Source organism: Mus musculus, chromosome 14 (assembly GCF_000001635.26).
Source record: "Mus musculus strain C57BL/6J chromosome 14, GRCm38.p6 C57BL/6J".
In the NCBI taxonomy this organism is placed as follows: Eukaryota; Metazoa; Chordata; class Mammalia; order Rodentia; family Muridae; genus Mus; species Mus musculus.
The window spans coordinates 52,851,012-52,865,907 of NC_000080.6; the positions used below are offsets into that span (position 1 = coordinate 52,851,012).

Consider the following 14,896-nt stretch of genomic DNA (forward strand, 5'->3'; position numbering starts at 1 on the left):
TTTTTACTGAGATTTCCAGGCTTTGTACACAGCTGAGGCACATTCTCTTGGGATGATGGAGTCCTCTCTTTCTCATGGTTTCCTAACTCCATACAACCCAAGGGTCATCTCAGAATGTCCCCCTCCCCTCACTGTTCTCTACCCAATCTCTCAGTGAGGTCTGGCATGGGAGGAGATTCAGGCTCTGAAGGCTGGGAGGGAACTCAGCAGGGTGTGGCCAGGCAGGGTTCCTGGGTGGAGCTGACTGGTTGCAGAAGAAGGAGGGGACACTTCAACAGCCACCCTGACACCACAGCCCAGGGGCTGGTTACTTGCTTCTGTCTCCAGCAGCCACACAAGCACCATGAAGAGGCTGCTGTGCTCTCTGCTGGGGCTTCTGTGCACCCAGGTTTGCTGTGAGTCTGGGTGTCTGCATTCAGGGCACCTGAGAGGATCTGGCTCAGCACATGGAGGGGTGGGGAGAGCAGCTCAGGAGTCCTGCAGAGCTCCCACCTTCTCAGAGGACATGGGTGTGCTCAGGGCTCTGTGGACACTGCAGTGACAGCCATCTGTGTCTCTTTCTCTGTTTCTAATCAGGGGTGAAAGGACAGCAAGTGCAGCAGAGTCCCACGTCCTTGGTTCTGCAGGAGGGGGAAAACGCAGAGCTGCAGTGTAACTTTTCCACATCTTTGAACAGTATGCAGTGGTTTTACCAACGTCCTGGGGGAAGTCTCGTCAGCGTGTTCTACAATCCTTCTGGGACAAAGCAGAGTGGGAGACTGACATCCACAACAGTCATTAAAGAACGCCGCAGCTCTTTGCACATTTCCTCCTCCCAGATCACAGACTCAGGCACTTATCTCTGTGCTATGGAACCACAGTGCTCCCCACACACCTGCAGCCCGCACACAAACCTACAGCTGGGTGGGCGTGGCCCTTTGCAGTTACAAGCCATCAGGAAGCCACATAGATTAGAGGATAGAATCAACATGATCATTTAAGCCACAGCGTGCAGAATTCATAAATGTTGAGGAGAAAATGGAATGGAGGTAAAGGCAGGCTTCCAGGTAGAACTGCTGTGGACAGGGTCAGGGTTAGTGAGGAGAAATCAAACTGCAACCACAGCAAAAACATTGAACCGTGTAAGATGCAGAATGCACAGATAGCTGCTTGCTCTCGTCGCCTTTCTGCTGCTGGGATAAAACACTGAGTAAAAGCAACCTAGAAGGTGATCAGATTTATTAAGCTTTCACTTCCAGGTCATAGTTCAACCATTGGTTCTAGTTAAGGCAGGAACTCAAACAAGAGATTCAAACAGAAACCATGCAGGAAGGCTGTTGCTAACTTACTAGCAGAATCATCCCTAATTAACTTCCTTACACAACCCAGAACCACTTTCCCACAGAACAGTGTCACCCACAGTGATTTTTTGAATCTTCTAATTCATTATCGAGGGTTAGCTTTCATTTATTAATTTTATGCATCGTTACTTTGAATTTTTTTCAGTAGAGATCTGGACATCTTTAAGAAAATAGACCAGGGAGTATGTAAAAATACTCAAAACATATTGTTATTTAAACAATATGTACACATATTTCAAGTAATTTTAAATAGAATAACTAAAAAGTGTTCTTACAACTCAATAAAAGAGAATGATTGACTCCTATAATGAGCAAAATGAGCAGACTCTCTAAATGAACGTGTATGGGATAAGGACAAATACTTAGAATGCAATTAGGGATTGTCTGTTTTCGTACAGTGGTGGTTGTAGGGTCTCCATGACTTTACTAGAAGATGGAGGCCAGTGCAGAAAACCACAACAAATCAAGGTGCAGTGCTGCGGAGCCCAGTAACAGAAGATGTGTCTACAGTACAACCCCTCCTGCTGCTGCTAAGGCTCAGGAAACACTGAAGAAGACAGGAGGAAAGATGGCAAGAGCCAGAGGGTCAGGGTGTTGCTGAGTAATTGTGTCTCCTGGGAATTTTGGAAGCTGCACAGATGAAGACTCACCAACGTGAGCTGAAATGCAACAGCCACAGACTTGCTAAAGTGGATGGGGAAAGCACAGTCTCTGTTCTAGACAGTGACCTACTGGAAACCAAGAATGCTGATGGTGAGGAAGTAGTCTTTCTGTGAGACGAGCACACCAATTGGTTATCCAATACTGATTGGTCAGTCCTGACAACATGCATACTAGTAATATTATCTAGATTGAACTAATTGTATTTATTTATTTATTTAGGAATAAATATGTATATACATACATATATGACAATGATTAATGAAAGAAGCCAGAATTTTTAAAACCCGCAAGGAGAAATATATGGAAGGTTTTGGACAGATGACAGGGAGGATGGATTATGTAATTATGTTATCATCTCAAAAAATAAAAGATAAATATTTAGTGAAAAAGAATGTTTGTGACTTAATAATCGCCATGTGTACCAGTGATCTAAATAAGTGGTCAAAAAAGTATAACTCATGTCAAATGCAGCCATTTGCTTATTATATAAAATTCTATTGCACGTAGTGAACATTCTCAGTTTTTCATTTCTTAAGAGTGGCTTCTCTCATTTTCAAGAAGGAAGTGGCTTTAGGCAAGATAGAAAGATAGAGACTCATGGTGGTACATGGAGAAAAGTCTGGAAGGGGAGGAAAGAAAACCATCTTATAGCTGACCTTAGCATAGACAAAATCTCTCTCCACCTCAAAAATATTGTCCCTAGAAAAATATTTAATGCCTAAAGGCCTGGGCCTTTAAGCTCAGGGAACTGTTGAGTGAAGACCTTCCTATGTAGCCACAGGAGGGCAGTGCTGCTTCAGAGCAGCTGAAGGCTCTGGCTCATCCCACATACTTCTCCTTACACTAGGATTTAAAATTAATATAGAATTGTTTTCTACATTGCCTAAGTTTAATTAGAGAGGAAATTCATACATCTATCTGTTATTTATCTATATTACATCTGTTTATTCTGGGTCCATAATGTTGACAAGTAGGAATTTGTAAGTGAACACCATGAAGATGTATGCTATCCTTCAAGGCTAGAGCTATGTTTCTTCTCAGATGGAAGGGTAGATTTCCAGATTGAAGGTTGTTGGGATTCAAGTCATGAGGTTGCGGAGCTCAGAAATTGGCGGTTATTTGTGCTCAGCAATTGGTGGGTTTTTCCTGCCTGAGGATTGGTGGCTTTTTTTTTAACCCCCTTTCCCTGCATCAGGCCCATGGGATAGGTTGGGAAGTTCTTCTTAGCCTCAGATGGCTTTGGCTGAGGTTCGATCTTTGTAGGTTGCAGTGAGCAGCTTTCATCCCTCTGTTTCCTGTCACTATTTCAGCTTGAATTCCTGACTTGACTTTCTTGCAAGGTGCACAATGATTAGAATATAAACAGAATAAATTTTTATTCCCTCTCTCAGCAGCTTCTGGCCATTATATTTATCTTACTCATAGATAGAAAATATACTCAAACACCAAACGAGGTAACCCATTACTGCCACTGCCTGTTTGTTCACTAGCTTGTGGAGTCTGGTAGGCCTGTTCATGCCCCATATATAATAACTCCATTGTAAGTTGTTTTATGTACGTGTGTGTGTGTGTATAAACTTCTAGAATGGAGAAAATTTCATCCTTTCTTAATCATAAATATCCTAATTATTAGCATACATTAATTGTCAGGCTAGTAGGTTTGTGGTAACAGTTTATTATATGCATTTGTAGTGATTTCCCCATATTCACCTTGCCATCCCTTTCTGCTGTACTCTCCTTTCCCCCTCCAAGTGACCCCCTCCTCCATACTCATTTGTCTAACTTCCATTTTCAGATCATCTTTTCTTTCCTTTTCCCCTTCTTTCATTTTCTTTTTATTTTTACACTTGAGAACACATATGTGTTGTAGGCCTCTACATGTCTGCTTTGTTTTGCTTTTAGCATCACATCCTTCAATAACATTCATTTTTCTACAGATGGCCTAAGTTCATATTTCCTTCTGGCTGAGTATTACTCTGTTGTTTCAGATATAATGTTTTCCTCATTCATTGTCTGACTAGGTTATATCTACATCTTAGCAACAGTGAATGGTGCTATAATAAACATACATGCACACGTATGTGTTTATATGCCGACTCTCTTATATGATGACCTCAGGGCCCCTAAATGGTATTAAATTACTGGATCATTGGATCATTGGTCTTCCTTTTCTCCTTCCTTCCTTCCTTCCTTCCTTCCTTCCTTCCTTCCTTCCTTCCTTCCTTCCTTCCTTCCTTCCTCCCTCCCTCCCTCCCTCCCTCCCTCCCTCCCTCCCTCCCTCCCTCTTTCTTTCTTTCTTTCTTTCTTTCTTTCTTTCTTTCTTTCTTTCTTTCTTTCTTTCTTTCTTTCTTTCTTTCTTTCAGAGAATCCACACTCATATATTTGGTGGCTATATCAACACAAAATTTTACCAACAATATGTGACAGCACAATTATAATGACAGGGTTTCTGATTCTGAGGACTCTGCTTTCAGAAATACTAAGTTTGAACAGAACAGGAAATGCTTCCTATGTCAGAAAGAGCTTCAGGCAAAGCGTCTGTGAAGGGTGGAGCCTGCTGAAAGAGCTGAGGTGCCTGTGAAGTTGAAGTCAGTGTTCTGTGGGAGACAAAAGGTCACCTGAGTTCCCTTCAAGCTTCAGTCTAGGAGGAATGGACAAGATCCTGACAGCAACGTTTTTACTCCTAGGCCTTCACCTAGCTGGTGAGTTATGAAGGAGAAATCCGAGAATGTGGGATTAATGTGGAGGCATGAGAGACTTGGGGCACCAGGCAAGTCATGATATCTAAGCAGGAAGTACATTCCTGGGAACCTATCAACAGTTGCTATTTCTCTACACAGGGGTGAATGGCCAGCAGCAGGAGAAACGTGACCAGCAGCAGGTGAGACAAAGTCCCCAATCTCTGACAGTCTGGGAAGGAGAGACCGCAATTCTGAACTGCAGTTATGAGGACAGCACTTTTAACTACTTCCCATGGTACCAGCAGTTCCCTGGGGAAGGCCCTGCACTCCTGATATCCATACGTTCAGTGTCCGATAAAAAGGAAGATGGACGATTCACAATCTTCTTCAATAAAAGGGAGAAAAAGCTCTCCTTGCACATCACAGACTCTCAGCCTGGAGACTCAGCTACCTACTTCTGTGCAGCAAGTGCACAGTGCTCTCCAGGCACCTGCAGCCCATACCCAAACCTGCAGCTGAGGCTCCAGCAAAGCCCTGCTGTGGGCTGAGCCTAGCAGAGATACAGGGGGAGTTTTCATTTCTAGGAACAGTGGATATAGGGGCTAGACTCATTCAGGCTGGTGACAGTCCAACGTAAAGTCATGGCTTGCTTTTCTCCAGTCTCCTTGTTCCTCAAAACCAGCTGGACTTCTAGTTGTGTTTAACTAGTTTAAATGAATTGCTCTTATGAGTGGTTGTACAAATAGTTCTCTGTGTGTTTGGTTTGTACCAGCTATAAATTATAAAGGCCCCATCTACCTACTCTCTTGTCAATAATGTTGTTAATGAGTGAATGTTACAACCCAGGGTCAGGAGACCTTGACTTTGGCTTCTCGGGTAGAAATCACATAGAATTTTCTTTTATCTTAATTTCCTCTGATGACCAAGGAAGCGGTGATTTACATGACCACTGACTTCTTCTACTTCCTATTGTTTTGCCTCTCAAGTCCACATCTACCTTCAAGAAATTCATGTAAACCAGGAGGCCTTCACAAGGATGCAGATGTGTCTACAACACAAATGACATCGTCAAGGAAAGAAGAATTTAATTTACTTATATAATGAAAATACAAAACCTTCACTAGAGAAGTGACTTCATATTTGTATATTATTGATGAACAAAATATACTTTTGAATGTAAATTTTTTTCAAATAAAATCAGCTATAGTCTTTATGGCTATGCACAGAACAACAAAAGGTCCTCTTATTTTCCTCTTCCTTAGTGGGCTTTAAGTCCAATCAGAGATGTGTTGGTTACCATCAAGTTATGAGTGCCATCTGAAAACCATCCTCTCAAATCTGTTCCTCTCAAAGTAATAACCTGGGTTGGCTAGGAGACCATGTATTTTTTCAGCCCTATCAGAAATCCAAGAACAACTGATATTAACTGAAAATATATAGGAAGCCCAAGACAGCGTCCAAAACTTAGCCAATTTATAGACACCGCTGATCACCTGGACAGTCCCTTACTTCAACATGTTGGAGCATCAGTCTTCAGCCTTCTGGCCCACAGACATCTGACAGAGTTAGAGAAACAGGATATTAAGGACAAGCCTACTCTGTCTTGGCAGAATCAAGCTTCTTTCTTTGGACAGTATTATGTCTGTAGATGAAATGAGGCAAGTCTTGCCTAGTGGCTGTCTCAACACAACAGGAACAACTCATAGATGTTCTATTTCTTCTTTGAATCCAAGACAGGGAAAGCTGTCAGGAGCAGACTTGTCTTAACAACAAGTGAATACATAACATTCTGTGAATTTCTCATGTTTTTTGAAAACCAACTATCTATGTAAATTAATACGAACTATTGCCCATTACCTACTCTCAGCTATTTCTAACTAAAATCTTGAAAACCGGCTAACAATAAACTCAGAGTCATGAATTTACTATTTGGCCCTAAACTCACAGTCTTAAACATCTCAGATCAGATTAAGATAACAGTTATATAAGGACTTTGTCTAATCCTGTGACATAATGAGACACTAGGCATATGATTTGCCTCTTGACAAAATCGTGCTTGGACATAAGAATTATTGTTTTAAACTCTTTTTTTCTTTTTTTAATGTCAAATCTCACCTGGTTACCTTCCTTGGAGGAAAGCAAGGAAGCAAAATGCTGATTTGTTTGTTTGATTTTTTTGTTTGTTTGTTTTAAACTCTTAATGAACCTGTGAGTTAGTGACAGATAGTAGATGTTTAATTAGATAACTAGTCTTAATGGAAACACATGTAAACATCTCTGTCATCCATTCTTATTCAATTTATGATTTGAATTTATGTTTGAACTTATGAACTTTTGAAAATAAGAGGAGTAGGATACCATGGGATCACATATCCTGCAAATTTACAAGAACTGGGAATAATAGCAACAAGAGAAGAAGCAGAGGAGGCAGAGCAGAGCAGAGCAGAGCAGAGCAGAGCAGAGCAGAGCAGAGGAGAAGCAGAGCAGAGCAGAGCAGAGCAGAGCAGAGCAGAGCAGAGCAGAGCAGAGCAGAGCAGAGCTGGGCATCAGGACACAGCAGCGTGAGCAGAGCGAGCAGAGCAGAGCAGAGCAGAGCAGAGCAGAGCAGAGCAGAGCAGAGCAGAGCAGAGCAGAGCAGAGCTGGGCATCAGGACATAGCAGCGTGAGCAGAGCGAGCAGAGCAGAGCAGAGCAGAGCAGAGCTGGGCATCAGGACACAGCAGCGTGAGCAGAGTGAGCACAGAGAAGACAGGGTTCTTCTTACCATGAGACAGGTGTTTTTCCCTAACAGCAAGTTTCTTCTCACTGACAAGGACAGGGCTTTTTCACACTCAAAAGAAAGTTTTTTTTCTTTCTGTAAGCAATAAAGGTTGAAGCTTATTTTTCATCCAGAATGAGTGAGTTCTTTCAAGTGCAACTGGCACTTGCTCTATGGAGCTTATTCGTGGGGCTTTTGCTCTGTCCACTAAATAGATATATGCACATTTAAGGATAGGCGTGTGCATGTAAGTATGCATGAATACATGTGGAGTTGATGACACAAGTGATCAGGCCCGACGTGTTTGGTCATGTATGAATGCATGTGTGAATGTGTATGCATGTCTATGCATATTTGCTGATGTAAAAAACTTCTTTCTGTGAACATGACTTTTTTTTTCCTGACTCAACTAAAAGCTAATTGTTCCAAACCTCCCTCTAGCCTGGCTACCAAGTAGCTAGGCTTCTGGGTAAGAGAGAAAAGAACAAAGGGCATTTTTACTTAATCCTCCACTGCTAGACAGCATATATTAATTGCCAGAGGATTATAAAATATGTTTATAAAGTAAGAGTTAAGTTTTCTAACATTTGTTTAAGCACAGAGAATTATAAAGTATAAAGTTAGAGCTAAGTTTTCCAGCACTTATGCAAGAACAGAGAATTATAAAGTAAATAATAAGATAAAGTATTAAGATTCCTCAGTGCTTAATCAAGCACAGAACAATAATAAAGATTTAAGTTTTTATCACAGAATAATAAGACAGAGTTAAGTCTCCAGCACCTAATGAAGCACAGAACAGTAAAAAATTGTTAAGTGTCCTGCAAGGCCATGGACCACCAGTCTTTTGGTCGGCATCCAATGCTATGTTCTGCTCAACCCATTCCAGCTGGGGCAGGCCCTCCGCATTTATTTTCTCTCCTCTTTTTCTTTATTGACCTACCTTCCCACTTCTAAATTAAGTGCACCATTATCCCTATTTTCCTGAATGACTGATTTGTTTTTATGATTCCTTAAATATTAAGCTTTATTGTTTTTAAAAGATTGTATTTTTGTTTGTGTATGTATGTGTGAGTATACACAGACTTGTGTATAGGTACACATGTGTGCATGTGAAGGCCAGGAGGTTGTGTCCAATCCCTCAAAGCTGGAGTTGTTGCAGGTTTTGCAGGACACTGGCTTGTCAAATGGGTCCTGGGCACTGAGAGTGCTGCCTTTATCATTAGCAGCAAGTGCTTTTCCCTGTTGAGCTATCTCTCTACCAACCTTAAGCTTTATATTCACTAGGAAGTATTGTCTGTCAATAAATCACAAGGAAAGACAAAGCAGCATTTAGAATGAGACAAATTGTCCAGCCCAGGACTCAAACCCAATAATGTACTCTAAAGTCACATCTCAGAGGCTGTGGCTATGTGGCAGGAGAGCATCCACCTGCTCTGTGGAGAAGGAGAGCAGGGGCAGAGCTGTGCCATCCTGAGCTCCCCAGGCTGCTGTGGCTCCCATGGTCTCCTGCTAACTACAGAGACTGCAGTCCAGAGCATGTGCTCTCAGCTCTCAGCAGTGAAATGGACAGCGGAATATACCCCAGATACCAGACAATAGTCCCTGATGTACTTGATTATAGGTCATTTGATCTCATAGAGAGATGTGGAGCTCTTTCAGAAACCTTGTTTGTATTTTCTCTTTTGACTCCCTTTTGAGTTATTTCATCCATTGGGATAGCAAGTGAAAGATTATGAACTACATACTAAATGACAATAAAAATCCAACCACCAATTTACATGGCTTTAACATCACCATAAGTGCAGGTTATTTGCATCATGCACATGTAATAGACTTGAATCAGAGATAGACATGGAAAGCTTATCAATGACCATTGTGTAAACTAAAATGAAACAGAATTCAACAAGTGATAATTGGGGGAAATGGTAGAAACTTTCAGGACATGTAATATGCAGAGTTCTCTATGTAAGTACAAGAACCATCTTCTGAATGCATCCTAATGTTAGACTTTTAAAAGTTAATCCATGTTTGTAAAAATGGGGTTTTTAGTTATTGTCCTTTATCTCTGTTTGTGTCTCTGTCTGTCTATCGCTGTGTCTCTGTTCTGTGTCCCTGTGTCTTCTGTTTTTCTGTCTGTCTCGTCCCTGTCTCTGTCTCTGTCTGTCTCTGTCTCTGTCTCTGTCTCTGTCTCTCTCTCTCTCTCTCTCTCTCTCTGTGTGTGTGTGTGTGTGTGTGTGTGTGTGTGTGTGTGAACCAGTGCTCATGGTTAACATTTGCTATCTTCTATTGCTGTCCACCTCTTTATTTGGTGTAGGGATAGACACTCACTGAACCTGAATGTCACCAACTCAACTATACTGACTGACTTGTGAAACCCTTGAATATTTCTGCCTTTGCTTCCCATATCTGGAATTTCAGGTGCCCTCTACCACATCTAGATTCTCATGTGGCCACTGGTGATCCACACGTAGGTTCTCATGGTCTACAGAAGGGAACTGACACAATGAGTATCTCCTAGACCTCCAAAGACTATTATTTTTTTTTGTATGAAACACAATTATTTTATTTATTTCTTACAATCAAATACTGCTAACTAGCATTGCTTTCACACATGCATCATTCAGCACAAAGGAGAGTGCCTCAGTATTTTCAAATGATGCATCATATAACACAAAGTTAGAACTTAAATGCACCCTGATTAATTATGTAAACTGGTAATTTCTTTAAAAAGCGTAACTAATAATTTGGTTCCTTTCTTCATAAAATGGAAATTTAAATATTTCTCCTGATAGTCTTGAGGTTCTCATTATGTTACGAGTAGTGCAAACGTGGCACGTACAGTTCCATCTGGAAGCGTGTATCTTACACACCACATCTCAAACAAACACAATGTGCAGAAAATGCATACAGTCAACGCATGATAGAAAGCATGTTCCAAATACAAGTGAGCCTCTCAGGCCACCATATTTAGCTTTTGCATTATCATTTATGGCATTATAGATTAATGACATACTTTTATACATTTAACCCTGAAGAAAAATAACTGTTTGAAAAATTATTCCAGGTAGCCATTTGGTTTGTATCATAAGAAAGCGAACCGCCAAGAGTTCAGTGTCTGCCGAGTCGGAATCATGAGCTTTAGTCGTGACAAAGGTAAGTGATGTTTCACAGTGACTTTCCCAGGTCCTGGCACCGCCTCTTCTCCCACAGCATACCAGATGAAGGAGCATCTCTGGCATTCCCCTGGGGCGTGGCTTTCCCTTTATATTCTTTTCTGGATTAACTGTCGCCAGCCTCTCCAATGGCCTTCCATCTTAGTCAGTCATGAATCCTTTCAGAATGTCCTCCGAGAGCTCCATCAGAGGAAGCTCTGGAGATGGGAAATCCAGAGGAGGGAGGTTGGGTATTGGAATGTCCTTGGCTTTCCCCGTGTTAGCTGCAAACTTCTGCCAGGTTGAAGAGGCAGCGGCGGATTCCGAGTGTGAAGGTAAGCCCCACAGCTCTGACTTCTCTACAAAGTCTGCATCGACGTCCAGTTCCTTCTCAGCTGTGCCTTTCAGGAGTCTGGCCTTTTCAGCCTTTAGCTGTTTATTTTCTTTCCTTAATCTTTCATTCTCAGCCACAAGGAACTCCACATGCCTCTTCAAATCTGCTATTTTGGTTGCCTGCTCCTCTATAATCGTTTTATCATCTTTTGGGGCTTTGCTTCCAATACAAGGCTCTGATGGCTCATTCTTTTGCTGAAGTAAAAACAACAATGTGTCTGGATCCCTGTCAAAGACCCCCTGCACCTCGGGGAGGCGCCTCTCTGTGGAAGGGATGTATGGCTGAGAAAGCAGAGGGCTCTGGCCTTCAGCATCCTCAGAGGGCCTGGGAGGTGCCTGCAGGTGGGGGGCTCCATCTCGTTCCGTGCTCTGCTGCGCTTTCAACCGCTCCTCTCGCTTTGCTCTCTTCCACCTCTCCTGGATGAGAAGAAGCTGTTTCATGTGGCTGTCCCTTTGCAGTTCCAGTGATAAGTGAGCCTGCTCAGACTCGGTCAGCTTCATGGCTTCAGAGAGATATGTTGTTGCCTTTCTGTGACAAGAAATCGCCTCTTCGTATTTCCCAGCAGCTAACAAACGGTCTGCTCGGCGGCTCTGTTGGTGAGCAAGGTTGAGGGGTCCTTCCATCACTTCCATAAACCCCGGGGTGAGCAGCGGCCCGAGGCGGAGCGGCGGCGCCCGGGCACATGGAGGGGCAGCGAGGGCAGGGAGACGCGGCGGCTGGCAGGAGGCTCCTCGCAGAACCCGGAGCCGGCAGTCCAAAGACTATTATTTTATTCCTGTTACAATGTTATATAAGGTAAGCAGCAGGGATCTTCTGGAATTCTAATGGACTGCCCTTTACTACACAGTTTAGAACTACCTTTGTTAATTGCAGAATTTAAATAAACCCTATCACTATTTTAGATCCTGATGTTTCCTGGGGAAGATGCATGGACTTGTGAGGACTTTTTCTTTGTTAACCTTTAGTAGCAAATTGATGTAGAGAAGAAAACATCTGATAATGACCTGTAAGTACATTACTTATCTCATATGGTTCATGATGAATTTAACTTGGGGTCCTAACATTATCCCACTGAATAATACCCATGTGGGTAAAGCAGCTACCTCCTCAGCATGGATTTTCCCATGCTCCCTTCTAAGTGCTGCCTCCTTTATCTAACAAGGAAGACAAGGAAGTAAGTAAAAGGCTGTGGCAAGCTCCACCTTTTCTCTCTCTACATAGAACTTGTGGCCTATGACCTTAGAAAACCCCATTTCCTGTTTGGGGTGCTACATAAGAATGTAGGCAGTGCATGTGGCAGGCACTTAGACACTGATCTCTGAGCTGAGGCAGAGCAGACACACTCATGCAGAGGACAGTGTGTCACATGCCTCCTCACAGCCTGTTCTGTGTGCTGGTGGCCTTGGCTTTCTCTGGTATGAATGCATCATGTATAACTAAGGATATAAACAGGAAGCATTGACAGGCATATGGCAGTTCCTACAGACATGATGGGGAAGAGGGATTGGAAAGAAGCCACCACAATGTTTATTTAGTCAGGCTTGTCTTTGGGTTTTAAAATGCCCAATTCCAAAAGTGTTTTGTTCACACTGTCACAGGCTAAGCTTTTAATTCTTCCTTTTGATTGCTCTGCAGGATCTAATGTGGCCGAGAAAGTGATTCAGGTCTGGTCAACAGCAAGCAGGCAGGAGGGCGAAGAACTCACCCTGGACTGTTCATATGAGACAAGTCAGGTCTTATACCATCTTTTCTGGTACAAGCACCTTCTTAGTGGAGAGATGGTTTTCCTTATTCGACAAACGTCTTCTTCTACTGCAAAAGAGAGGAGCGGCCGCTATTCTGTAGTCTTCCAGAAATCACTCAAATCCATCAGCCTTATCATTTCAGCTTTACAACCAGACGATTCGGGAAAGTATTTCTGTGCTCTCTGGGAGCTGGCACAGTGTTTGAAGTGACAGCACAAGCTGAACAAAAACTGGGGCTCCTTAAGCAGAGTCCCCTCCCCGCTGAGGGAGGAAGCCCAGCTGAGAAACACACCTGCACATCCTGAACAAAAAGGTCCCAGCTGTGGATGCTGCCTCTGTGGTCTGCATCAGAACTGTGTTTCTAAGTAAAACCTCAGTCCATGCAATTCAGAAACAATTATGGCAAGCTGCTTTCTATAATACATTGTCTTGAAACAGTTAAAAATAGATCACAGAGACCATGTGTAGTATTTTCTACAGTTGGGAATCTTGCACCACAATAATATAAAGTATCAGTTTCTCTTTGAGTTGGGAATAACATACCTCAGATGAGTTATCTGGAATAGCAAAAATAGCTTCCTGGTAAAAGTCACACTCAGAGAAAAAAGATCCAGCAAGTGAAGTAGTCAGAGACAGATTATAAGGAGTTCACTCCATGAAATTGCTGGTGGTGACCAGGTTATCCCCACAAAACTTTGTCTTTGCATCTGGGACTGAGCCTGAAGTGCTGAAGGTCAGTTTGACCAGCCACTAGGAAGGCCAGCTGCATAAAGTCATCTCGTGTACTGAGATTTGTGAAAATACAGTGACTCAGAATGCAATTGGTGTCTAGAAGAACAAAACTTTCTTACCTCCCAAATCTCATATGTGCTTGTGGCAGAAGTGGAGGGTGGGGATTGGAGGAAAGGGATGGGACTTCAGAAGAAACTGTGTCACTTACCAATGTGCTACACATATACTTGAATCATGATGAATATATGCTATTGGAAGTATGGGTTAAGGAGTCAATAATAAAGTCATCAGGGACTAATTGACATCATATGTACCTTGGGCCTGAATCCTCAGAAGTGAACAAAACATAAACATCAAACCTGTTTCTCAAGTCATCTACAGTTGCCTTTTCCACGTCCACCATCTAACCTGAGCAACATGGGAAGTAAATTTTGGAAAATGTGTTTTCAGTTGTGTTTTAAAGATTTATTTTTTAATATCATTTATGTAATTGTTTTGGCTGTGCGTGTGTGTGCTCTGGTGTTCGTGTAGGCCAGAAGAGGACATTACAGTCCCTTAAAGTGGAGTTATTGAAAGGTATGTGTTAACAGATGGGTGCTAGGCACAGGATCTGGGTCTTCCACAAGAGCAGCAAGTACTCTTATCCACTGAGTCAACCCTCCTTCCCCTATTTTCAGGTAATTCAAGTTGAGACTACAGAGCAACCACAGGATGTCTGGATAAACAGTCAGATAGAAACTTGGGTTTCTGGAATAACATGGAAAACAGTTAAAGTAAAAGCACCATATGTCATTTAAGAGAAAGAACTAAAACAAACAGAAGGGGGGCAAGATTGTCCTTTCTTCACAGAACCAGCCAGTCAACAAAGCTGCAGCAGACTGTCTCTGCCAGTTAGTGCTTGCTGTATTCAGCAGTGAGGTGTCCACCTGTATGGGGTCTGTGAGAGCCACAGAGAGAAAATTTGGCTGTGCTAATGTATTCTTTTTTCTTCTTTTTTATTAGGTATTTTCATTATTTACATTTCCAATGCTATCCCAAAAGTCCCCCATACTCTCCCCCCCCCCACTCTCCTACCCACCCACTCCCACTTTTTGGCCCTGGTGTTCCCCTGTAGTGGGGCATATAAACTTTGCATGTCCAATGGTCCTCTCTTTCCAGTGATGGCCGACTAGGCCATCTTTTGATACATATGCAGCTAGAGTCAAGAGCTCCGGGGTACTGGTTAGTTCATAATGTTGTTCCACCTATAGGGTTGCAGATCCCTTAAGCTCCTTGGGTACTTTCTCTAGCTCCTCCATTGGGGGCCCTGTGATCCATCCAATAGCTGACTGTGAGCATCAACTTCTGTGTTTGTTAGGTCCCGGCATAGCCTCACAAGAGACAGCTATATCTGGGTCCTTTCAGCAAAATCTTGCTAGTGTATGCAACGGTG

General features: G+C 42.6%; 1 pseudogene, 3 gene segments (V, D, J or C) and 1 further gene; 4 read left to right on the forward strand and 1 right to left on the reverse strand.

Annotated features, from left to right (window-relative positions):
- Tcra (T cell receptor alpha chain) overlaps nucleotides 1-14,896 on the forward strand; it is a 1,796,232-nt gene that overhangs the window by 423,045 nt on the left and 1,358,291 nt on the right.
- Trav13d-1 (T cell receptor alpha variable 13D-1) lies at nucleotides 344-855 on the forward strand. The segment is given in 2 exon segments: nucleotides 344-395; nucleotides 585-855. Coding segments are annotated over 2 exon segments (323 nt in total).
- Nucleotides 4,654-5,155, forward strand: Trav14d-1 (T-cell receptor alpha variable region 14D-1). The segment is given in 2 exon segments: nucleotides 4,654-4,705; nucleotides 4,844-5,155. Coding segments are annotated over 2 exon segments (364 nt in total).
- Gm6740 (predicted gene 6740) lies at nucleotides 9,988-11,739 on the reverse strand (annotated as a pseudogene).
- On the forward strand, nucleotides 12,354-12,922 carry Trav15d-1-dv6d-1 (T cell receptor alpha variable 15D-1-DV6D-1). The segment is given in 2 exon segments: nucleotides 12,354-12,402; nucleotides 12,623-12,922. Coding segments are annotated over 2 exon segments (349 nt in total).